The following is a 24,818-nucleotide window of genomic DNA, read 5'->3' on the forward strand; positions in this document are numbered from 1 at the left end:
CCATCAAAAAAATTCAGCTTTGAACTCCATCTGAGCGCAGGTATAGAGTTTGCTGCCAGTAATAAGAAAGCAATATCAAAAAGATACAAGGGTGCCTCTATTATCCTGTTATTGCAAAGAGACACTGATAGAATGTAGCAATCAGCCCTATTTACTGCATTGGGATCACAGGTACTGTAAATTACAATTTTTGGATTACTTAAGGCTGGAATTCAGTTCCAAGCAAATTTCCAGAAGGTAAGTTTTTACCTTCTGAGAGTCATCTTAATTTTTCATTTTAATTTTTTCCTTAGAAACTTCATGCTATCATGTAAAATATGAATACCAATTCCTGGCATGCATTCCTTCTGTTATTCTGTTGATACAAAGTAATCATAAACTATCAAGCCAATTTTGTGTAATATATTTTATTAATTATGTCCCTTCAGTCTCAGTCATTTACCTGAAGACTGCTGGGCTTTGTACAAATATAAACCAAAAAAGCTAGCTACCTAAAGATAAGACAGGACAGTACAGAGATCAAGGTGTCAACTGACTGCCCAAACAGTGCACCTTGCTTATACGGTACAAAAGTATAAATATATGCCTGAACTTATTTGTGTCAAAAATAGTGCATGTACATCTCTTAAAAAGTAAGAACTGTCTTTAATTTAATCTATAATTCCAGGTAAAAGTATGAGCTGTCCAGAAAAGCTAACAAAGTAGTATCCAATGCAACGCCATCTTGTGGTAAATGGAAAAACTGTCTATGGCATCTAATCAGGTTTTAAATGCATAGGGAACTTGCTGCTCTGTAGTACACAAATCACACTCAGACCTGTTGGGTTGAAAAAAAAAAAAAAGATTCTATCATAATTATAATTATAAGGTATAAAATGTGCTATGCTAGGCATTAAAATCTGAGAATCAGATATTTATCTGCAGTTTACAAGACAGTCATTTTATTTTCATTCTAAAAATACATCTGTGACATCATACTCGGACTCATTTCCATCACTCCAAACACAAGTTAAGGGAGGAGACATGTTTAACTTAGTGGCAAATTGTATCCAGTATAATAATTCCCGTAACTTTCGTTGGCTGCAGCTAAATCCTGTCATGAGCTTGTTTTTAGGGCACCAAAGATCAGCTCAAAATGTCACGGCCATACAAGCCAAATCACTGTATTGCTAAAAAAGGATTCTGCCATAGTGCATTTGTTTAAAAATAGCATGGCAGTATCTTTGACCCAGCCGACTCTTTGGTGCATGTGGTATCATCCGATCACCTCACTTATCGTTATGCCTGACGACCTGCCTGCCAGGTGTTATGGCTCTCGGCTCTGTCCCCGCGCGGGGAAGCGGCCTCGGTGCTGGCGTTGGGACCAACCCAGCCTTGGGCCACTCTGTGCCTGGCCTAAGCTTTAGCAGTGACTTTCACACCTAAATGTTACACTACAATAAAAATAGAGAAGGTGTTTCCCCATTTCTCAGCCTTAAAGCTGCCAGATGTTTCAGTGCTATTGCGCTACCCCTCATGTGACGGTGGAAGACGCTGAGGCCCAATTTACTTTCTGGGAGCTCTGCGTGCTCTGCTTTAGCCTCGTCTCTCTGCCGCAGAGCGTGACTGCGCTTTCAGTCCTCGCCCTCCTTTACGCACGAGCTCTTTTCATGCTTTTTCTGCCTCGGCCCCATTTGCGCCTCGGGAGAATCAGCTTGGGGCACGTCTACCCCCAGTCCCACAAGCACAATCCGCTCCTGGAAGATTCACTGGGGAGGTTTTTGGCATTACTCGGAGGGGCCGGACCACAAGCCACTATTACCGGTGTGAGCTGTATGGAATTAATGCATGTTGGTAATTAAGTAAGTGGGAAAAGATCTAGAGACTTTCTGACAGGATCCAACGGGCCGCCCTCACTCAGCCCCAGGGCCGCCGCGGAGACTACGGCTCCCAGAATGCCGCGCTGGCTGCAGCCCCTCCCAGAATGCCGCGCGCCGCCGCGGGCTGCGCGCCGGGCCAGCGCGCACTACAGCTCCCAGGAGGCAATGCGCCCGGCCGGCCCCCCCAGCCGAGGCAGCGCGGGAGAGGTGCGCCCTGGGAGCTGTTGTTCCGCGCTCCCTTCCGGGCCCTCCGGCGTGTTTCCGGCGCGCTGACCCGGAACGGAGCTCGGCCGCTTCCGGGACCGGGCGGCGGGAGCTCCCTGCACGTGGCGGCGCGGCGCGGCCCCGCGTGCCCCGCGCCGTCGCCGCCATGGCGGCCGTGCGCGTGGAGGAGCTGCTGGCCGCGGCGGAGGAGCAGGAGGCGGAGAAGCAGCGGAGCATCGCGGTGCACAAGGAGCTGGAGCTGGAGTTCGACCTGGGCAACCTACTAGCGCTGGACCGCAACCCGCCGGCGGCGGCGGGGCTGCGCGGGGCCGGGCCGCGGCGGGAGGCGCTGCTGCGGGCGCTGGCCCGCGACAACACGCAGCTGCTGGTGACGCAGCTGTGGGCGCTGCCGGCCGAGCGCGCCGGCAGCGCGGCGGGGCCGCTGGTGGCGCAGCTGCCCGAGCCGGCCTTCCGCCTGCCGCGCGAGAAGCCGCCGCCGCGGCCGCGGCCGCCGACGCGCTGGGAGCAGTTCGCGCGGCTGAAGGGCATCCGCCGGCGGAAGCGCACCTCGCTGGTGTGGGACGAGCAGGCCAAGGAGTGGCGGCGGCGCTGGGGCTACCGGCGGGCGGGCGGCGACCCGGCCCGCGCCTGGGTGGCGGAGGTGCCGGCGGGCGCCGATCCCGACGAGGACCAGTTCGCCAAGCGGCGGCGGGAGAAGCGCGAGCGCGTGGCGCGCAACGAGCTCAACCGCCTGCGCAACCTGGCGCGCGCCCACCGCGCCCCCGGGGCCGCCGCGGCCCCCGCCGCGCCGCTCCACCCCACGGGCCACCAGAGCCGCGCCGAGCTGGGTCGCGCCGCCCGCGTCGCCCGCCTTTCCACCGCCTCGCTCGGCCGCTTCCAGCCGCGGCTGCCCAAGGAGCCGGCGGAGCCGCCCCCCTGCGGCGGCGGCAGGAAGCGCCGCTTCGCGCCGCTGCTGGGCGACCTGGCGGCCGAGCGGAGCCGGCAGCTGGAGCTGCTGCGCGGCATGAGCAGCAAGAAGCCGCCGCTCGACATCACCCGCGCCGTCAACAAGCAGCTCCGCGAGGAGGACGCCGAGGCGGCCGCCGCCAAGGGCAAGAAGCGGGCGCAACGGGGGAAGCGCGGCCGCCGGCAGCAGCAGCGGCCTGGCCGCAGCGGCAAGAAGAGCAGCAGCAAGCAGAGCGGTGGCAAGCGGCAGCAGCGGCCTGCAAGTGGCGGCAAGAGGAAGAAGGCATGAGGTGGACCGGCACCTGGCAGGACAGAGCAGCCTGCAAGCCCCACGGGACTGAGCATGGCTCGGGGCTGGGGCTGACCACCGAGGGGCAGGAAGGGACTGCCACTGCCAGCGTCCTGCCCGGTGCTCAGCTCCCACAGCTATTTATCAATAAATATGCTCTGGTCTTTCTAAAATCTCCTGCATTTGGCTCTTCAATGGCAGTCAAGGAGGGCAGTGTTCCTGTTCTAAGAGGAATTGGTGGTGTATCACAAGAGTCAAGCTCCCTGGTGCCCCCCAGGTTAGGGGCTTTCATGGGGGCAGCCAGGTAGCTCCACAGCTGGCTGTGGCTGCAGCATTTCGAGACAGGCCTCAGTCTGTGTGCAGTCAAGTTGCTTCATTCTTGCCTAAGATTGGTGCGTGGAACTCAACTCAAGGGTGGTAACTTGTATATTAAGTGCCAGTGTGATCAGAGACAAACACCTTTAAAAGATGAGGCTACTGCCTTTTGCTCTGGACTGTGGGTAAGTGGCCTGATTGTGGCTCCTGCTCTGCAAGTCACCTTCAGCCACTCAGTTCGGTGGTATTCAGGCTCAGTTGCAAGAGGAGGAGCATGAAAACTATTACTGTAAGATTTATTGCAGGGCCTGAGAGACTGCAAAGCTTTTATAAAGCTCTGTTAATTAAAAAAAAAAAAAAAAGACAAAGCTGTTGACCTACCATTGAATTCAACAGAATATCGAACAATAGAGAAAAAACTTCCCAAATTTCTACCTGTACTACCTACTGATTGTAGTTCATCATTTTTTTATAAAAATAGCTTCATAGTGTTTTTTTCTTTACCAAAGTATTTGAAAGCAGATATTGGATATGATCTAAGACTTGTTTGTAACTGTTTTGAACTTTGTAGTGTTTCCTGTACCCTTGAAATGAAAAATAAAATCTGCTGTCCTATTATGTGACTCGGCTACAAGAAGGAGGATGGCTGCCTTCTCTGAAGCCAGTTCCCACTATGAGGATAGTAAAATAAGTTCTCAAACTTTCAGGTAGTAAACTTGTAAGTGGTAACAGCATCATAATACTCTGTTGCAAATGTGTTCCTGGAAGAGCTAAATAACTCTAAAGCAATTAATCTTTTATCTCATTGTAAAAGCTTGCTAAGATGGCAACTTGAGTGCACTCAAAAAGCTAAAGCTCCATCTGTGTAGACTAGTGGTCAGGGCAGGAGTAAGCATTCGTGCTGAAGGAATTTGAGTGGCATTAATGGACTGAGTATAATGCTAAATTTCTGTCAGCTTTACATAAAGTATGTATTCTTAGTCTTTTAAATATTTCTTGCTGCTGTGTCAAGTAGTTTTTACCACTGTTGTCTACTTCTGTCTGACCACTGGCAGCAATGTCCATGTGGACGTAATTCTATTGAAACCAGCTGTTTGGCAGAGGTGGCAAGGCAACAGAGGGAAGTACTTGGAAATGTGGAAACAGTTGTTTCGAAATAGGTTCTAGACCTCCAGTATTCCTGGTGTTTCCATAGGACACATCTTGTTACCTGCTCAACTAGAAAGTATTGCTTTTCTTTTACTGGGAAACATTTTATACTGCTGACCCAGATTTTACTGGTGAACTTTCTAAAGCCAAAGACTTGTCTACAGAAATGCTCATAGTTTGTGGATTTTCAGTAGGGATTATATAATTGGTAAAGACAGATGTAAACTGCTTCACGGGTGCTCCCAGTTTCTGAAATTTATAAGTAATTTCAGATTTCAAAACTTGAAGAGGTGAAGCTTTTTAAACCGTTGTTACAGACTGTGTAATCATCAACTTCACCTCATCAGGGCTGAGAGCTGAGCTTTGTCTGGCTTTGGAGCAAGAAGTGATGTGCTAAACAGCTAGTTTTAATATGCTCTTCTATTTGCTCAGGATATTCCAGGTAATTTTATAGTGCGTCTGGTCTGCTGTTGCTCTTCTTCAAACAGGTATCAGTTGGATTTTGCAGTACATATCAGACTGAACTTTGTAGGAGTATTCATTTCGGGAGCCTGAATTAGCCCAGTTCTCATTTCAACCATGTGTTTTCTCCAGCAGTACTTTATGAGTACGTAACTTCTGAGCACGTACTTCTCTTCACTGTAGGCCAGCGACCCGTGTTTCTCAAGTGCTTGTTTTCGATCAGCGACGCGGTGCTTGCTGAAATCAGTTTTAACTTCTGCGGTGGTTTCCCCATCAGGCCTACGCTTATCTTCTGGGAGGACGTTTAAAGCGGTGGTTAAGGCCCGCGCGGCGGCAGGGCCGGCGGAGGAGGCGCCCGGGCCGCGGCCTCCCGGCAGCCCCCGGCGGCGGCGGCGATGGCGGCGGGACGGGAGCGGGCGGCGCGCCTGCTGCGGCAGCTGCAGCGGGCCGCGTGAGTGAGGGGCCGCGCGGCGACCGCCCGCGGGGGGGGGCGGCCGTTGGCGGCGGCCGTTGGCCCCGCCGCGGCTCTGCGGTGAAATGGCCGCGGGGTGCGGGGCCGGCGGCGCCGCGGGTGCGTCTGACCGCCGGGAGTGGGGGGGCACCAGCCCTGCCTCGGCCGCTGGCCGTGACGCAGGAACTTTAATCAGGGCTGCCCTCGCCTGCTGCGTGGGTTTTTTTGTTTTTTTCCTTTTTTTAACTTTTTTAACTGCAAGTGATACCTGCACAGGTAGCGCTGGTGTTTGCACAGCAAAACCGCCCTGGCTCCTGAGGCACAGGACCAAGGCCTGGCTGGCCATGCACTCATCGCAGCAATTGCTCGAGCAGCAGCTGTTGCCTTGTGCCAGGCACTCGCGTTGTTTTCAATGCGAAAATAGGCCGTTTTGATCTTGGGCTGCTGCAAGTAGCTCTCGGTGCTCCTGCCAAGGCAGCCTTTGCAGCACTGCGGCTTTGGGCATGGCATCCGTAATAGGAGGTGGGTGAGCTGGCCCTGCCCTGCTCACCTCCACTGAGGCTACTAGGAAGAAAAAACACTTGATACTTTTTTAATGCTGTTACTATCCCATCTCTTTCCCTCCTAGTGGAACTGTAAGTTTTCCCCTCTGACACTAACCTCTCTCACCATCTGCATGCCTTGCTCCCCTTCACCTGCTGCCTACGCTGCGTGAGCACTTCACACGCACACCGATTCACGTTCAGCAGCACCACGGAAGGCAGGGGCTTATCACATCTATTTTACTGAAATCCTTTTCCATTTTCCTGGACACCTGTTCAGTCTGTGTGATCTGTATACTGTATAAATCCGTACAGCCACTCACCTCCGTGGTGTTCAGGCTTACTGTATAAGCTGTACGCCAGCTGCTGATCTACTCTTAAAACAGTTCTTAGGCCTTCAATATAGGCAATCTACATCTACATTATCTAACACTAGATGGCAGTCGCCGTTGTCAAAAATTTTGAGGTAAAACATGATCAGTGAGTACATACGGGAGACTTTCTTTTACACACACATTAATTTTTCTTGTCAGTTTTTTGTTTTAACCATGATTTATTTCCCTTTTAATTAGATGTCGGTGCCCAAGCCATGGCCACACTTATTCCCAAGGTAAGACTTATTTGTGTCTCTGAAATAATTATGTATGAGACCATGACCTTGTACCCAGGTTTATAACCTGGGTGGAAGGAGCACATAAAAGGGAGAAAAGAGAACACTTTAAAGAATAAGGTAAGTAGTCTGTTATTTTCCAACTATACAGTAATAATATGGAGAGATTCAGTATCTTCATGTAAGTCGTACCTAATTTGTTCCTTCTCTCCTTTCATCTGTTGTAAGGCAACTTGGTCAGAAATTTACTGTGGCTGTTACTACTGACGTTATCACCTGAACCATCTTAACTTTAGATCTGCTTCTGAGGGGAAAAATGTGCATCTCTTACATTACAAAAGAAACAGAAAATGATACCAGTGAACAGCAGATATTCACAAAGACTTACTTTAGTTTGAGGAGTGTAATCTCCATAGGCTTTTTATGCAGTCAGTCAAGAGAGTGTGGCTTACTTGGATTGCGATCCTGGAATAAGAGCAGGAGGATTGCATACATACAGTGACTGAGTTGCCCTCTGGAGGAATTTCTTTCTCCCTTGGCTGTAGAGGGAGTCTAAGTTAGTCTCCAGATGTTCTTAATCTTTTAGTACATCACATATGTTTCATTTTTAACACTGTAAGGGTTTCTAGAAGATATGGTAGATAAAATTCCTATAAAAAGTAATAATTTTGGCCATAATTTCAGTAATAAGTGCTTCTGAGTGGCTTGGTTTCATATGCTTTACTTAAGACATTTTTCAAAGGTCTTTAAAGAATGATCATCACCATTTAACATATGGAAAAGCTAATGTATGTTCAGACATTTATTATACCCAAGACAGCCAGACAATAGCAGAACTGAAAACAGAAACTAGTTCTTCTGCCTATCTGCCTGATGACATACTCAGTCAATTCAAAATAAGCCCTTTGTAAAGGGAAATCTGTGTTAAGGATCCCCTCTGTAAGTTCTACAGCAGAAATTGAGTCTAAAGTGTATATATAGCAAAATAATAACAGTTCCATAGATCTCTAAAAAGTGGTAACTGACTTAACAGTGACCCTAGCAGAAAATTGTTCATTGCGTTTTGTGACAGTGTTCCAGGAAATAAAGCAATTCTTGAACTCAGTAAAATTCTTCCTGAAAGTTAAGTTTGGCTCAAGAATGTAACAGCAGGGCACCCATTATACCATCAGAAAGCAAGAAAGTAAATGGCTTGGACATGTTCTTAGCCTGTCAAATTAATGCTTGAGAGTACAGCAGACTCGGACTCCAGGAGAGGTCAAACATGTACAGCCTGGCAAGAGATGGCAATGAAAAAGCTGATAGCAGCTGGCCTGAGCTTGAATAGAAGGCATATAAAGGATTTTAATACATCTATCTGTTACTGTTGTGGGTCAGTGCTTCAGTGCACCCCAGAGTGTCTGTAGGCTCCTTATCCTGGCTTCACTCATTGGGTCCGGATCCAAATCACATTTTTTCAATTAATATAGCAGACAGAAGGCATGACTTCAGCAGAAAGAGCAGAATGCCTCATCTGATCTTTTCTTGGAGAAGAACGGGCTGCTTCAGTTGATGCAGTTTGTTTCACTTTGCGGTAACATGAGGATATGCAAAAGTACAGAGCTTTGTGGAACTTTATGCAAGAATGACATAGCAAGCAAATATGTGGCTCTGAATTATTCTCGCATGCACAAAAGATGTTTTCTATCCAGGTGTGCATATAGAGGATGTCTCATGAACTTATATGAAGATTGTTCTGAAGGATATCATGTAGCTCTTACATTCATTTGTAATACGTCTAAATCTAGAATTCTATAAATGTTCTACGTATTTATTATGTACTGTTCTGATCTTTCCAGACTATGAACAAATTATCATGCAGACATCCTGGTAACTTGTTCAACTTGCGTAGTAAAGAATTAGTTCTTGCAGAACAGAAAAAACACCTTTCTATCACTGAATTATATTAATCAAACTAAGTACTCAGATCATTTGAACTAGCAAATAGCAAGGGACAAAATTGATAAGTATTATCCAGACAAGCCAAGACAACCTGTGCAAATGTATTAGTGGTTTTAAAAGCAAAGGAATCAATTAACCTTGGTACTGAAATACAAATTTAAGCCACTTTTTGTTCCCTAACTGTATTGTTTAATTTCCATTCCAGTTCCTGAACAAGCTGCCCTGGGAAATACAGACTATGCATTTGAGGTAGATTTAATAATAAAATATATTTTATTTAAATGTAGCAGTATATATATAATTCCAGATATGACATTTAAGAAATATTTACATTAATAAATTTGTTCAATATAGTTATTCAATATATTTAGTAATGTTTGTTTGTATTTCATCTTGGATACATGGGACATGATGCAATTTCTCCATTTTTCCAGAAAAATATATTCTTTATTTTGTAGATGGCCATTTCAAACATCCGATATGGAGAAGGAGTTACTAAAGAAATTGGCATGGTGAGCTTCAACAGTGGAAATGTGTCACTGGTGAAAAGTTATTTTCTAGAGGACTACTGGTACTACCAATCCATTTTATAAGGAAAGCTTATATATAGTGTGTCTGAATCTCTACTGCTTTGCAATATTTGTTGTCATATATACCAATGTAAAAAGGTTGGAAAATAGTTAGATAAGAATAGTAGCATTCTACATCAATATTGATGTAGTGTAAGTGACTGCATGAAATGCAGCTTAATGGAAGATTAGATCTTTGATGATTTGCCAGTATTATTCAGGAATATTTTTCTCTGACAGAAAATTTAATTCAAAAAGTTTTGAGTCCTGATCGAGTTGAGTTTTGACTCACCAGAATTTCCTCAAGATCGCTTTCATCTCTTCCAGTGCTCATTAAAGTGAATCAGAGACTTGCCATTAAACTAGATGGGTATTGAGTTGAGCTCTGAGCTTGCACAATGGAATTGCAGAATTTTTGTTTCTACTGCCTTGAGCAGTGTGGGATGATTCACCTGAGTAACATTGTTCTAGTTTGCCTTTATCATGGGCTTTTGTTTTGTTTTTTTTTTTCCTCTCGGCATTTATAGCATTAACAGTTCTCTTTTTTTATCTGAAATTTGTAGAGCAAATTATTGGTCAGATAGTAAAAGAAAAGTTGGACAGAACTTCTATCTTTATACATCAGGATCATTCAGAGTTACATGTTTTGTTGAACTATTAATTGTGACAATTAATTTAGCAAATGTTAAGATGTATTATTTGCCTTCTTTTTGGTCACCTTATTCTAATTATCTTTCATTTTTCAACACTGGATTATATTAATATTCAACATTAAATGTTCCAGATTTCAATGCAAACCTTTGATAGGCAGCTAGAGGAGATCTAACCTGTGGATAAGACTTTTTATATCACAGGACTTACGGAAAAAAAAATTTTTGAAAACATATTTTGCCTTTCACTGTGGTTCCATTTCACTTGCTGGACATCCATATTATTAGCTTTCTTCTAGTATATTCATATGACTTCAACTATAAAAGTTTGACAACTTTATAAATTCTGCTGTTTTCTGTGTCCTTATATGTATGTGAACTCTTTTAACTTATACTGTTTCAAAAATCTTACAATAACCAATTATTTTTAGTGTTTTTAATCAAATTATTCGGTTGAATTGGATTAGTATTTAAATAGTTTAAGTTATGGTTTTATACCAGTTGTTTATTTTTTAATTTCACTGCTATTATAGGACCTGCAGAATCTTGGTGCTAGAAGAGTTTGTTTGATGACAGACAGAAACCTTTCCCAACTCCCTCCTGTAAAAGCAGTATTGAATTCCTTGGCAAAATATGGTATAAACTTTCAAATGTATGATAAAGTCCGAGTGGAGCCAACAGATCAAAGGTACTACTTCTGACTGCATTTCTCAAAAATAGTGCCTGGGCTCTTAAAGCACGCTGAATGTCTCTTTGAACATCCGTGTGTTTGTGATCTGTACACTGGTCTTAATACTTATGTTTTTTCCCATGTACTGCTTTTCTCCTGACTAATTGGAAAGCCTTTCTTGTTTTCCAAGTTTCCTGGATGCTATTGCATTTGCTAAAAAGGGAGAGTTTGATGCCTACGTTGCTGTTGGAGGTGGGTCTGTAATAGACACCTGTAAAGCTGCCAACTTGTATGCGTCCAGCCCTATGTCAGACTTCTTGGACTACGTCAATGCTCCTATTGGGAAAGGGAAGCCTGTCACTGCGCCCCTTAAGCCACTCATTGCAGGTAAAGAGGGAGGGGTGGGAGAAAGGGGGTCCTTCCATGCTCTCTGTAGGTGATATTTCTGCTGAAATCAGTTTACCCTGAACTTTTCACCTTCATTTGAGTTATTTCTTCTCCAGTTGTATTCAGCAACAATTTTGCTATATACTTCAGTGGAAGTAAGATCACCGGTTTGTCAGCGGTTTGTTTAACTGAGTTTGACTCCTTTCGCTGGGAAAAGAGATTAATGTTGGCTGTTTCTCTTTGACCTTTTGGCTTCAGATCTAGTAATTGGTTCTTCAGGGATACCTCTGAGATTTCCTAGATCCTTTATTTTTTAATTGCATTATTATTGTATTTTTATTTATTTATTTTGCATTATTATTTATTACTTATTATTTCTTATTATCTCCATTCTTCTTTTTAAGTTCCTACAACTGCTGGAACTGGAAGTGAAACTACTGGTGTTGCCATTTTTGACTTCAAAAAACTAAAAGTAAAAACTGGTGAGATTTTTTGGCTGCTATTTAAGACAAATTTTTTCTAATGTCTTCAATATTTCCCTGCCTTGAAAGAAAGGGATACCGCATGTCATTTCAAGTGTCATTTCATTCTATTCAACCACCACAGACAAATTTGAAGAGTTTAAAGGTTTCCCCCTTGAGTTAAACTTAAAGCATATTAACGTAATGAAATGCTTGTATAATACAGTGTATTATAGTTTGAAGGCAAAACAGGAAACTAAAATCTTTCAAGTCTTTAAATGGCAGAAAATGTTAATTAGAAAGGAGATTTCTACTTTCTTTCAGGATCAACCAACTGTTCCCTATTTCTTCTATATTTTCCTTTCTGTTTTTGAGACTCCTGTTTCTTTGTTGTGTAATTGCAACCAAATATTCCTTTTCCTGACTTTTGAAACCTCAGGCCTAAGATGCTGGGCAGTAAGGGGCGCTGTCTTCCTTTGACCTTTTCATCCCTAGAAAATAAGGATTAAAGCTAAAATGTCATCTTAAGCTTCATAGCTATTTTGAGGTTTTACTTCTTAATGTTGCGTGGGTTTTATGTGCCATGCAGCCGTGCAGGCTACAGTATTTGGGACAATTGGGTGTACTAAGGAGTTCTGACTATAGCTCAGTTTTCCACTCTATATATAGTCAGTCAGTCATTTTCTCTCTCTCTCTCTCTCTCTCTCTCTCTCTCTCTCTCTCTCTCTCTCTCTCTCTCTCTCCTGTATCAATCTCTCTCTCAAAGCTGTATCTGTGCCCCCTTAACCGCAACATGAAGGTACAGTTATTACAGATGCTGAAGACAGCAATTACCAATAACAGTTAATTCTAGAATCAAACCAGTCTTGCTTTTTGATTGTTCCCAGAAGATAGAAATTAAAGAATAATGTTGCAGATACCATTTAGCACAGAAGTTTTGAAAGTATAGGCTGCTCAGGGAGGGTTACAAATGGAGAGAGAACATTGCCTGGTATGATTCACTCCAGGCAACAGTGCCAAATCAAACAACTCTCTTTTACTGTAAGACTTAGAGATAGAGACTTAGACCTAGAGACATAGATATTTCTTACTCTTTCTTCTCTTCCTTTCCTCTGCTTTTATCTTCATAGTTTCAAATCATTTCCCTTCGTTATTTTTAAATATTGAACATTACGCTTTTTTGTCCCATTTTAATGTAAATATTCTTTAACTTATTTTCCTCACTTACATATTGCAGGCATTGCTTCAAGAGCCATTAAGCCCATACTAGGCATCATTGATCCTTTACACGCACTGTCCATGCCAGAGCGAATAGTGGCCAACAGTGGCTTTGATGTGCTTTGGTGAGTTTTCTGTGTAGGCAGCTATTCAGTTTTATTACAGTTTTATATTTTTACTATAACAGTTGTAGAAAAAAATATTTTAGGGGAAGAAAAAGATGACCTTTCTTCTCTTTTACTGTTCTTTTTAAGGTGATCTCAGTTATACCTTCCTCTTACTTAATTACACTGCCTCCCTCAGTCCCTTAGGAAGCAAATCATTCAGTTGCAGAGATTTTAATGTTCATGCAGTGCACTGGACAAACCATTTGCTTCTAGAGTGGTGGCTGTTGGGGAAGACAGTCTAGGTGTCACTTCTTAAGCAATCAAGTAGAGGATTAATAACAAAACTGTGACAACATTTAGCATGGCTGACAGACATAGCAGGGAATAGAGAAGGAGGATTTTCTAATAAAAGCCATAATGTGTCAACAAAACTTTGTGAGGGCTTGTGGAATGCTGGCAAGTTTTAACCCAATTACAAGAACTTTCAGAACCTCTCTCATAATGTGCTTTTTGCTTGTCATAAAATTTTCTTCTGCTTTAAACTTCAGATTCTAACTGCACAAAATGCATGGAAGTTTCTATTCTGAGAGTCAGAGCTTGCTTTGCTTTTGTATGTTGTATATATTAAAGTAATATGTATGTAATGAAACTTTGTGATTTCTCAAGCTTAGTGAATTATCCTAAACTACAATACCTGTAATGGAATTTAGGCATTTGTTTATAAATTAAAATATCTTGTCTGTACTTTTGTACATATAAATGTAGCAATGTAGGCAATGCTGTGCTTTATGATAGTCAGAGTTTAAGCCTCTGGCAGACAAGACTTCCACTTTAAGCTAAGTTTCACTTAGCTTAAGTATCACATGCCAAATTTTTAAAGGTCAATACTTTTAAAAGAAAAGTAGCTTACTATGCTTATAGTGCTAGAGCCTTTTAAAGCTTCCGTCTTACAGAAAGGAAATGCACCCATTGCAAATTCACAGCACTCTTGAGTGAAAAGCGTTACAAACCAAGATGCCAGTTCATCCGACCTAACTTTTGGAGAGGCCTGAGTTGATAGATTATGACAGTGTTTGGATTGTGGGTTTGTTGGAGAGCTAGGCATTCTGGAGGTGTCCATCCAGCTTTCTCCCAGTCGTCTATGAGATTGTGTTTCTAATTTTGGCATCTGTTAAGCACCAAAAGTAAGTAAGAGGAACCTGGATTCAAAGGGCAGCAGGGCAGTAAAGTGCAGTTCTTTCACTTAATTCATTTTTAATCTTTCTTTTAGTCATGCTCTAGAATCATACACTGCTCTTCCTTACAAGATGCGCAGTCCCTGCCCTTCAAATCCAATCAGCCGACCAGCTTACCAAGGCAGCAACCCCATCAGTGATGTCTGGGCTCTCCATGCTCTGCGCATTGTAGCTAAATATTTGAAAAGGTAATGCGTCTAACAGCCATTCCTCCTCTCAGTATGTTCAGTTTTCAGTGCTCAGAAAGGGATGCTTAGAAGAACTTGAATTTTAGGCTGAAAAAAGCAAATTATTTTATTAAAACTTCACTTCCTGCCCTGGATTTCCCTTGAATAAAGCCAAAAAATTATGTCAAATAAAATTGGAAGTAGGATTAGGGTTACAGTGTTAAGTTGCTGAGGTAGCTTTTTAATGCTTCTGAGGATCTATTTCAGAAGCCCTCAGTTAAAGTATTTTGAGCTGCTCAGTTAAGATGGGAGCAGCACTCTTATACTTTTCAAGAATCCTCTTTCTATGACAGTATAAAGGGAATATATGATAAACTGAACTAAATAGTGCTGGTGTCATTTCGCTGACTTTCAGTGTAAATGAAGATACTTACACAAATAGTAGATAAGTCCATCGAAAAGATGACCACATTCACTTATGAATATGTAAAATTACATGCTTATTGGAAATTAGTTCATAACTTAGAAGACCTTCTATTTAGATTAAATTTTGACTTAACTGGGAGCTGGATTTGATCCTTACCAGTAAAGTTTTAGCCTAGAGGCCGCTTTTGTATATCATGTGCAGTTCTATTAAAGATCAACATGAGTTTTTTTATAAAGTTTATACAGTACTTATCTAGTCAAAGTAGGTTTTTATTGTTCCTATGGGCTGAAATCTGCTCATTAGACTTTTTCTCCATGTTGTCAAATAATACAAGCATGCTGGTGTGTAGGCAGGCAGGGAACCCTGTCTTCTTCATTCGCAGATGGTGCAATTCAGACCAGCATCTAATGAGATGATGAAAAAAGCTCAGAGCTTGAATCTATACATGTGCTTACCAGAGTTCCATAGTAGAATTGTTTAAACCAGAGGTGAATATGGCTAATTTCATGCTGTTTATTCAATTTTTTGAAAAGTTAGAGGAAATTCACCCTTCAGTGAACCAGTTTGGTAGAAGCAGGATCCCTTTGAAGTGTCATGGAAGTGACAATTGATCTCATTTCTGGCATTTTTTTCTCAACTTATCCTGGAGGTTTTTGTATATCTGTCCATAAACAAACCTTTTCTCCCCATCCTGAATTACCAATCCATATGTGAGTTTACTAGTAGCATTGTCTCCATGGTGCACAGAGCCATCAGAAACCCTGAAGACCGTGAAGCAAGAGCTAGCATGCACCTAGCAAGTGCTTTTGCTGGTATTGGCTTTGGCAATGCTGGTGTTCATCTCTGGTGAGTACAGAAAAGTGTTAACCCCTTCCCACATCACCTTCTCTCTAGTGTTTGTTTAAGATTGCCAAAGACACTGCTGCCGTTATTCCCTGAATATGTGACATTGTAGCCTGGCCTGTGATGTCCATTATCACAGAGAGACCTTATGCTATGATAAATTAGTAGTTGCTTGGCACTAACAGTGTGAGGATTCTACATTCTGGCTTGGTATGACTCAAAACCAATCCTGTAAAAATTCCAAAACACGGCCTACTTTACCTTCCTTGATTGTAAAAAACATAATTAGAAAAAAAAATCACCGGCTGTTAAAATGTTACATTCTGTTAGCTGTTCTACAGTCACACAGTGCAGAGCTAATCTTGTGCCATTCCTGAACTGAAGTAGTTGACAGTAAGTTTGTCTGTGGGGTAGACATTTAGCAAGCTAAAATGAGCTGTAATTAATATTTTAAAGCAGTCAAGTTTCATATGTGTGAAAATCTCAGAGAAGCAGCGCCTAAGCCTGAATTATGTGAAAAAATTATTAGCAGTAAATCTCTTCAGAGACCTTCCTTTCGTTCCTTTTGTTTGAGCAAATCCACTCTAATTGTACTTTCAGACTGATGTTTATTTTACTCAGTGTGATCAGGCAGGGATGCAGATGATGCTATTCATGGCCTATTTGCATTACTTCAGTATCTGAGCATGTTTCAGTCTTTTTGGACTAGTATAACTTCACACTCACAAAGCAAGGAGATGCTTGTTCTTGCTGTTTTTACAGGTAGGTCCTAAGGTGCAGAGGGTGAGGGATATCTGTTACCATATCTGTATCTAAATGCCTTTTGAGTATCTGTGCATGAGAGACATGCATACAGAAGACTGGCGGTACAAGGGATTGAACATAAGTCTTCTGAACATCAGGAGAGTTGCCCTAACCACTTTCTCTCTACTCTCTGTTCCAGCCATGGAATGTCTTACCCTATTTCTGGTTTGGTGAAAACTTATAAACCAAAGGATTATAATGTGGATCACTCTTTAGTGGTAAAACTTGGTTTATCTTTGTTTTCATACTATACACTTCAATTCTCCATTATGTCACATTAATAAGCATTAAAGCACATTGGTTAAGCAGTAAGTAGATATTCTGTTGATGCGTTTTTATGCTTTTCTCTTCTCCAGCCACATGGCCTTTCTGTGGTGCTGACATCCCCAGCAGTGTTTGCTTTTACAGCACAGGTACTTCCTGAGCGGCACTTGGAAGCTGCAGGGATACTAGGTAGGAATCTCTGTTGATACAACTTACTAATGGAAATGGAGTTCTTCCCAAATTGTCTTTTGGGGAGAAAAAGAATGTGTGCAAACAATTGTAATCATTTTTGCAGGGGTTTTAAGTTTAAAAAACAAATACTGGTTCTGGAGTCTGATTGAGTTACATACATATAGTGCAAATAGAGGATTTGATATCTGGGTAGTATAATGCTAACTTTTGATACTACATGATGACATGTGCTTAGAGGAGCGAGCTTGAGAAATCTGCTGCTTAGCTAGAAAACTTTCAAGGTGAAATTAACTATATTGTGAGGCTATCTTATGAATCAGGAGAGAGTAGTTGTGATTGACATCTCTCTTGGTGCTTTATGGATAGAAGTTACTTTAGAGTAGATACCATAAAACAAAACAGTACTCTCGAAAGTGTGCATCTGTTAGCTAAAATGGAGCATTTTGCCTAACAAGTTCCCTGCTGTTGCAGAGAATTTGGACAGAGTAATGTTCTAAATTACTCCTGCTCTTTTCCTGAGGCGCATAATAACCGTGGCTTTCAGTCTTTCTGCTGTAGGCCTAAGCCTGTTTGGAGGTGTTGGAATTTTAGTGGCCTGTGTTGAGGGAGAGTGTGGACTACCTCTTCTATGGACACATCTGTAATGGCACAGAACTGGATTAATGAAGAAAGTGGCCTCTTCTGCCCCTTGGCAGAATAAAAGTAAATGCTGTAAGCAGGCAGCATGTTTAGAGAGGACCTTTTCATACAGTGCCTTGTGAATCTGTGGAACCCATAGCCAGAAGGCCTCCTAGAGAGAGGATACTTCTTCACTGCACCCCCGCATGACTGCATGTGAGCTAATGTATTTGTTATCTAAGGTCAGCTTTTCTGCCTGCTCTAGTCTCCGTGTTGTAGATAAACTGCTGCTAATACCCATGCTCACTATCTTCAGTATCTGTACACAACGATCCAGTCACAAGTATGACTTCCCTGTGTAACTAACCTGAAAGCATGGTAGGTCAAGAGTGGGACTTTTATATGGACAATGAAAGTATCACTGTCGTATTAAAGATGATTTAAAACAATGTGGTTAGAAAAAATATATTGGGGGAAAATTCAGATTATATTATAATTGTTGGTTATAAGGTTTGATTGGTTTTCTTCCAAAGTATGCAGTTCTGCCTATGGTCAAAGACAGACTATGAACCTAGTTGGAATCATATACTAAGCTAGGAAATTTCTGTGTTCCTACGGTAATAACATACAATTCAAATAAAGTGGACTAAGAAAATGTTGTTGGATAACTGGCCAGCACAGCATATCTGGAGAATTTGAACTCTGGCTCCTTGATTTTAAAACAAGTAGTTAAACAGCAATTCCTCTAGGTTTTACAGTATAAACTGCTGCCAGAAATTCTGTATCTGAAAGCTTCATTTAATTTTCTCAATAGAAATTTAAACTGTGTTACTGTCTTCCTTGCTATAAAAGGATTCTGCCGAAAACATGTGCCATGAAAATGAATTTAACTCCCACCTGAGGTGTTTACTTTTGATTCCAGCCCAGAGTCCAACTGACTACAGTAGCTGATTCAAATCTGTCATGCTGCCAAATGCCATGACTAAGAAGGTATTTTATGACATGGAGCAGATTAGTAAATAGTTATGTTGTGTGTATGTGCAGCTGTGAATTTAAGTACAGCTAGAACAAGCTTAATATCTCCCTTGGTGGATTCTTAAACAGTTGAAATAGGTGTGTGTGTGGCCAGAAATTTTATAAGTGCTTCCAAAGATCAATGTATTCTTTAGGTTGAGCAAAAAGAAAGTACTACAACTGGAGCAATGTTTCAAGAGTGCCCTTCATGTTTACTATCCTTCTTTTCCCTCCTCCCTTTCCCTTTGTACTTTACTGTCTAAAGTTACTGGATTGCCTTCATGTTCCAACTACTCCACAGCAAAACCCAGGATAAATTCAGACTGCATGGCATAATCCCAATAGCATGAGACTTCATACAAGACTCTCTAATAAGTTATTTATCAATTTCTCCCAGACAGTCTCTGCCACAGTATTGTCACTCTTATTACCCGAATATCTGAGCCTGAGGATCACAGAAAATATTTTTCCTGTAACTGAGTTGTGTTCTTGCTCATCTCTCAGTATAGCACTTGGACCCAACATTGTTCTGGTGTAACGTCATTGACGTTATGCAGAGAACAAATCTGCTTTGGAAAGAAGCAATACAGAGGAAGCTATGTCTTCTATTTCTACTTGTAATTCTTCTTTTATTTTTAATTAAGTTCTGGCCATTCTTTATAAAAGGGGAGCAAGCTATTCTGTACGAAACATTGATAAACTTTCATTTTATATTGATGCTTTCATTGCTGTTTAGTAAATGTTTTCAAGATATCAGTTATTCCTCTTCAGTCCTACATTATCCTACACCAGACAGCATATATTGAAATAGCATTAATTTCAGGATTTACTTAACCCCTCTAACACTGCCCTGCTATCTCCTGTTTCTCCTCTCAGCCTACGTACTCTCATCCTCTGAACAGAAGAATGAGAAACAAATAGAAAATTATTTGATCACTGGTTTTCATGTCCTCTAGATGTCAGCAAACTCAAGGCCTTAAAAAAGTTAGCATTTGGCACTCTGTGCATAAAAATAAATACCACTGACGTTCATGTGCTAGCTTCTTTCCTCCCAGCAGTTAGACTGAAAAGTGCTTCTCCATGTAAGTACAGAGAGAAAGGAAGTTAACTTCACGTGGCAGTTAGTCTTTCTGCTAGCAGTTACTTGCTTCTCCTGATCTTGTTTTATTCCACCTTTTACAAATTATTCCAACTGTAAAATGAAGACTGATTCCTCTTTTTAATTCGTGTTGCTTCTAGAGCAGTAACTGTTATATATGGATATGTATTCAGCTGATATTATGATTAAATTAAGTCCAGAGCAGACTTCCTCCTCTCTCTCCACCCTACAGTCAAGGCATTATGTCTTATTTTAGGAGCTGACATCCGCACTGCCAGAATCAAAGATGCGGGGTTTATTTTGGCAGACACGCTCCGGAAATTCCTATTTGATCTGAATGTTGATGATGGCTTAGCTGCAATTGGTTATTCTAAAGCAGACATCCCTGAATTAGTCAAAGGCACTCTGCCTCAGGTAAGACAGAAAGTAAAGCAGTTTTTCTTTTCAAAAAGGACAGATTTTTTTAATAAACAAAAGTGTTTCTTTTCAAGCAAATGTTATTTCTAGTCCTACATGAAAACAATTAAAATGGAGAAAATGATGGATAGTCAACTTTTTCCTTTGCACAGCTTAGGTTTTTCTTTTCAGTGAAATGGAATACATACTGCAGTCTGTTCTTCACATGGATTCAGAAAGAATGGCTAGTTAAATTTTTTAAAACTTCAAATTTCTGAAAAGACGGTGTTTTTCATATAACTCTGAATTTGGTAGAAGAGACTGTGTTTTCTTAACTATCTGTTACTTATACATGCAGGATGGGTTATACTTAAAGCCTTAATACTGAATGCTAGCTAGTAAGAATGATCAAGCTCACTTTGCATTAGACTTTTCTTTATTGAAAAGTTGCACTTTTCTTCCCAGATGGCTTTTTTGTTCCATTGACCCCCATCAGAATTTGAAATAAGGTCCCCTGGGATGATATAGATTAAACTTGTAATACCCTTTATTGTTTCATTGCTCACAAAGACACTGCAAAAAGGAACACATCCCATTGAAAGGAAAATCCTATATCTCCCTTGTAAAAAGACACTTCGATTCATATGCTACGGACTGTTCTGTCTTCTTAGGATTTATTGCCACCAAATATCAAGGGAAATAAATGCTATAGAGAAAAAGAAAATTTTGTAGGTTGAAAGGTTATTTGGTTTTTATGACAATACCTGTTACCATGTCTAGTTCTTCTCATTCATAAGTCTCAGAGCAACTTAAAACAGAGGGTAACAGAGGGGATATTAATATTCCTATTTTATAACTGAGAAAATGAGACACAAAGATGCAGGTATTTAGGATCACACACAACAGATCAGTGGCAAAGCCCCAAAGAAAACTAAGGTCCCTGAGAGTCCATCAAATAGTTTTTGCATGTAAGTTGTTATGGGGCACTTTGGAGGTGTGTTTTGATAATATGTTATTTTAAAGCAATTATTTTTGGATCATTACAAGCACAAAATCTCATCAAAGGTATGTTTTGTATAGCTTTTTTTTTAATTCTTCATCAAAAGATGTTGTAGTGGGTTTTTTGTTTGCTTGTTAGCTTAGCTCAAATTGACTTTTAATTCATTTACTGTCCTCTTACTGCATCAGTGATTAATTGTACTGTGTAAAATGAGATGAGTTAATAGTTTTTCAAACCTTATTTTTGTACATGAAGTGTAGCATAATGAAAACGCATTGGTGTTTCTTAATGGTCCATTACCCGCAGAGGTATTCCATACAGTTCAGTCTTCGATATATTTTTCTTTTCATCTTGCGGTAGGTTTTCTTTGGAATACAGCACCGACCGACCTATTCATGTTGGCAATGCAGTGTGGTGTAGACTGATACCTCTAATAAATTTGCAGAACATATTTCACACTATGAAATGCAGGCTGCAGGAAAACAAAACTAATCTATTCTAATTTCCAGGTTTTGAGACTGGAACTCTGTTGGGACAAATGTTTATACTTGAAGTTAAGATAGAATTTTATTTTCCTTTCTAAGGGAATCTATTGGATCTGATTTTATTTGCAACATAGCAGGCAGTCTATCAAAGAAGATTATATCCCAAGGCCTAAGATATCTGGACCTGTGTCGGTGTTTGGGGGTGATGAGGAGGACCAAACGAGAGAGTGCAGATGTCTTGTTCTCTAGCCCAACCCACCCCTCTACAAACATACCAAAGGCAGTTATAATGCAGCCAAACCTCTGATGAGCACAAAGTTGCTCATTACTGACACTGTTCCAGAATCTACTGAGTCAGACTAGAAGAGCCAAGATCTTGCTTTCTGAGCATTAGCAATAACAGCAGGCTTGTGTAGAGGGGGTGCTGGTGCCTCTGGTTGAAAGAGTGTGTAGCATTCTCTCTATATAGCTTGGAAATAGTACAGTCTGTCAGGGTGATCATGTCTCTTGTCACCCTGTGTGACTTTACAGATAACCCTGTCTGTCACAGTGCACAGAGATGCAAAACTGTAATTTGACCCAGAGGGTCCTAATATAAGCCCAGTTAGTCTATTGAGTACTTGAGCATTGAGTTATTATATTGGGTGTTGGGCTTTTGAAAAAAACACATGCTTTTGTTGTAGTGCTGTCTGAATTTTCCATGTGATTTCAAATCTGCATAGAAGAATCTTAACCTTTTCTTTTATCTTTTCTTTGACCTTTCTAGATCTGTGTTGTGTGCATAGCTGCGTTGGTCAGGGATGAGGGAAATATTTGATTGTTGCAGCTGCACCAGCAAATCTTCCAGTGGGTAGGCAGAGTTAGACTTACAAAGCTGCACTTTTCAGGCTCATCATAGCTCATGCTAATCGTGCTGATTATGATCATGAACTGTGATTATCTCAAAGTTGTCTTCCTATCCACACTAGGCCAATATTTCACATATTAACTTCACAATGCAATGGCCTCTGTCTTGCTTTGTGACCACATCTAGCTGGTCCACAGATCACAGCTGTGTGGGTTCAGAGGGAAGTGGAGTGGCTGTGGCATTGTGCTGCCACGGAGGTGCATGCTACTGGGAGAGAGCCTCTGCTCAGAAGGGTGCCGTTAACTGAGCCTTCTCCACTTGCAGGGGGGCTGGAGATGTTCCTTCCTTAGCATCCAATTCAGTATATGAGGCAAGGTCCACAGCAAACGATATCCCACACCACTGTCTTACACGGGGAAAAAGGAAGAAATCTTAAAGCTCAGACTTTTACTAGGACAGCCTCTTTCACTGGGGAGATGTTGAAATAGGTTGTAGCAGGAGAAATTCCATTTTGCCAAATTCACCCAAAGACTGCTTTGCTGAGAAACAATGCATTCCTAGTGTAGGCCTGCCCTCTATCTTTGTAGGTGTTTTTAACTCTCCTTAATCTTCAAATAAATATTAAGATCATTGATGGTTAAAACTGTAAAAGTACTAATAGCACATTGGCCTTTCTGAATTGCAACCCCTGCCTTCGTAGTTATTTTGTCATGCAGAGCAGTGAAGCATACACCTGAGTTTCATTTCAGTCAGTGGGACTTAAACACCTGAAAATTCTGTTGAATCACAGTCCAAATGAAGACCAACCACAACTGTTTTGTATTCTGATTCCAAGTGACATGCTATTTATTAAGCAGTTTCACTACCTTCCCCTGCTATATCTCTTCTTTAGAGTCTGATGTAACAAGCACTGTTTATTCTACACATCTACTGCAGTTTCTGGGCATTAGAGAGATGTTTTATTTTGAAAATGTTCATGCCTAAAAATAAAACTCCTAGTTCCATTGCTGGCAAGTCAATTTTAAAATAGACTATATTGCCAGAATACTACAGGCCAGTGTACTGACATCTATGATTGACAAGACCCATCTATAAAGTACTTGACTTTGCAACTGAACTGCCTTTTTGTCCAGTTTGTGTGTTTAATTATAAGCAATTTAAACTATTATATGCTTGAAAGTACTGTGCAGTTGTTGATGCTTCAACCTTATTACTTTAATTACTTGATTACTTATTTGCAAAACCTTATTATTTTCTGTGACGGACATTAGTACAAAGCCACGTAGTTCAGCTACATGGTTAACTACTGTTTGATTCATTTTGTTGGCAACCTTCTGTAATCCAGTTTTTCTTTAATCTTGCAGGAGAGAGTGACCAAACTATCACCACGTCCTCAGACAGAAGAAGACTTATCTGCCCTCTTTGAGGCTTCCATGAAGCTTTATTAACTTAAACATTTTAATCAGAAAAGTATGTTCTTGTCTAACTAACACAAAGGTATATTTCTTATAGATATCGGGCTGAATTTGTTTAGAGAATGGAAGAACTTGGGTGTCTTCCACTTCTGTTCCATTGCACACTGTCAAAAGGTCAACTAAATCATCTTTAACTAAATAGTGCTTTGAAGTGAAAGCTTGATTGTGGGTTTTTTTGCTCAGTAGTCAGGGTTATTCCTTGCATAAGAGTTGGATCAGACTATTAGCTATAGCGAAGGCTTTTCTGTGCTTCAGAGTTGGTCAAAAGTGGAAATTGTTTTTCATGTGATATTCTGAAACATTTCACAAAATATGTTTTTTATTTAAATTGTGTGTGATTTTGTTTGTTTTAAAAAGTCATGCTATTTTTACAAATAATTTGGGTCATTCTTAATTGGGGAGGGGGAGTTCCCTTGCGGAAAATGTCAGCCTGCTGTATTCTCTTTCAGTTTATGATCTTTTTACTATCTTGCTCCAGAGCTATTAGAAGGCTATTGAAGTAGAGTACTTTTTTGTTGTTTAAGAAGAAACTTACACGCTTTTTACATGTTTGGAAAAGGCTTCCTGAAACTGCATTTGCAGTTAAAATTTTTTAATGTATTGTCAGATATTTGTCTTTTCTTTTAAGATCTATATGAAGTGTTCATAGGAGGAGCAAAAACAGAGTAAAGCATGGTTCCAAACTCAACGGGAACCGTGTAACGGCAAGACATCATCCATCATGTATATCTTGTCTCTGTAGAAGCAACAGCTCCCTTTTCCTGCCATGTGCTGTAGGAAGAAGCTATCAACTGTATCTTGCTTCTGTGTGAAGTAATTGCTTCTGCTGAGCTTCTGCTGGTGCTGTCACTCAGAGTGCAGCCACCAGCTTAAGGAAATGGCAGTATGCTGTGGTTCAGTATTAAAAAGTGGTGGTATAGCATATGGCTGCACAGTGCCCCACTGGGAGTGCTGGTTAAACGTGGGAATGAGTGTGCATGTTCAGAACAGTTAACCAGCTGGTTGACTGTCAACTGAGAAAGGGAAGTGGGAAAGGGAGAAATGAAACTCAAATTTTAATACTATTTTTTCATTTTAAAACTGTGCACACGGTCTGTGTGTA

At 41.4% G+C, this 24,818-nt stretch overlaps 2 protein-coding genes across 5 annotated transcripts; both read left to right on the forward strand.

Moving 5' to 3' along the window:
- The first annotated feature begins 2,107 nt into the window (after positions 1-2,107).
- On the forward strand, positions 2,108-4,333 carry RRS1 (ribosome biogenesis regulator 1 homolog). The gene has a single exon (XM_067292338.1). It carries the CDS (start codon positions 2,230-2,232, stop codon positions 3,316-3,318), a length of 1,089 nt encoding a protein of 362 aa, XP_067148439.1. The 5' UTR covers positions 2,108-2,229; the 3' UTR covers positions 3,319-4,333.
- A 1,284-nt stretch (positions 4,334-5,617) lies between these two features.
- Positions 5,618-24,044, forward strand: ADHFE1 (alcohol dehydrogenase iron containing 1). Of its 4 annotated transcripts, none has more exons than XR_010883299.1 (14): positions 5,618-5,695; positions 6,810-6,847; positions 8,994-9,037; positions 9,247-9,300; positions 10,541-10,695; positions 10,868-11,064; positions 11,469-11,546; positions 12,763-12,868; positions 14,121-14,273; positions 15,427-15,525; positions 16,466-16,544; positions 16,683-16,779; positions 18,253-18,390; positions 19,770-19,791. XR_010883299.1 is itself a non-coding variant. In XM_067290515.1 (14 exons), exons 1-14 carry the CDS (start codon positions 5,640-5,642, stop codon positions 23,687-23,689), a joined length of 1,398 nt encoding a protein of 465 aa, XP_067146616.1. In that variant the 5' UTR covers positions 5,618-5,639; the 3' UTR covers positions 23,690-24,044. The 4 variants fall into 4 exon arrangements, 3 of the variants coding, with proteins under 3 accessions (XP_067146616.1, XP_067146618.1, XP_067146617.1); XM_067290515.1 differs by lacking the exon at positions 18,253-18,390 and adding an exon at positions 23,606-24,044 and having other exon boundaries at positions 19,770-19,927; XM_067290517.1 differs by lacking the exon at positions 19,770-19,791 and adding an exon at positions 19,821-19,884 and having other exon boundaries at positions 18,323-18,390.
- The last annotated feature ends 774 nt before the right edge of the window (positions 24,045-24,818 follow it).

Source organism: Apteryx mantelli, chromosome 2 (assembly GCF_036417845.1).
Source record: "Apteryx mantelli isolate bAptMan1 chromosome 2, bAptMan1.hap1, whole genome shotgun sequence".
NCBI lineage: Eukaryota > Metazoa > Chordata > Aves > Apterygiformes > Apterygidae > Apteryx > Apteryx mantelli.

Excerpts from the sequence above, each read along its gene's own strand:
- RRS1 (XM_067292338.1), top strand. The coding sequence starts at position 2,230 with ATGGCGGCCGTGCGCGTGGAGGAGCTGCTGGCCGCGGCGGAGGAGCAG.
- ADHFE1 (XM_067290515.1), top strand. The coding sequence starts at position 5,640 with ATGGCGGCGGGACGGGAGCGGGCGGCGCGCCTGCTGCGGCAGCTGCAG. Across the intron at positions 6,848-8,993 it reads TGGCCACACTTATTCCCAAG|TTCCTGAACAAGCTGCCCTG; the intron begins GTAAGACTTATT and ends TTTCCATTCCAG. Across the intron at positions 9,038-9,246 it reads ATACAGACTATGCATTTGAG|ATGGCCATTTCAAACATCCG; the intron begins GTAGATTTAATA and ends TTTATTTTGTAG.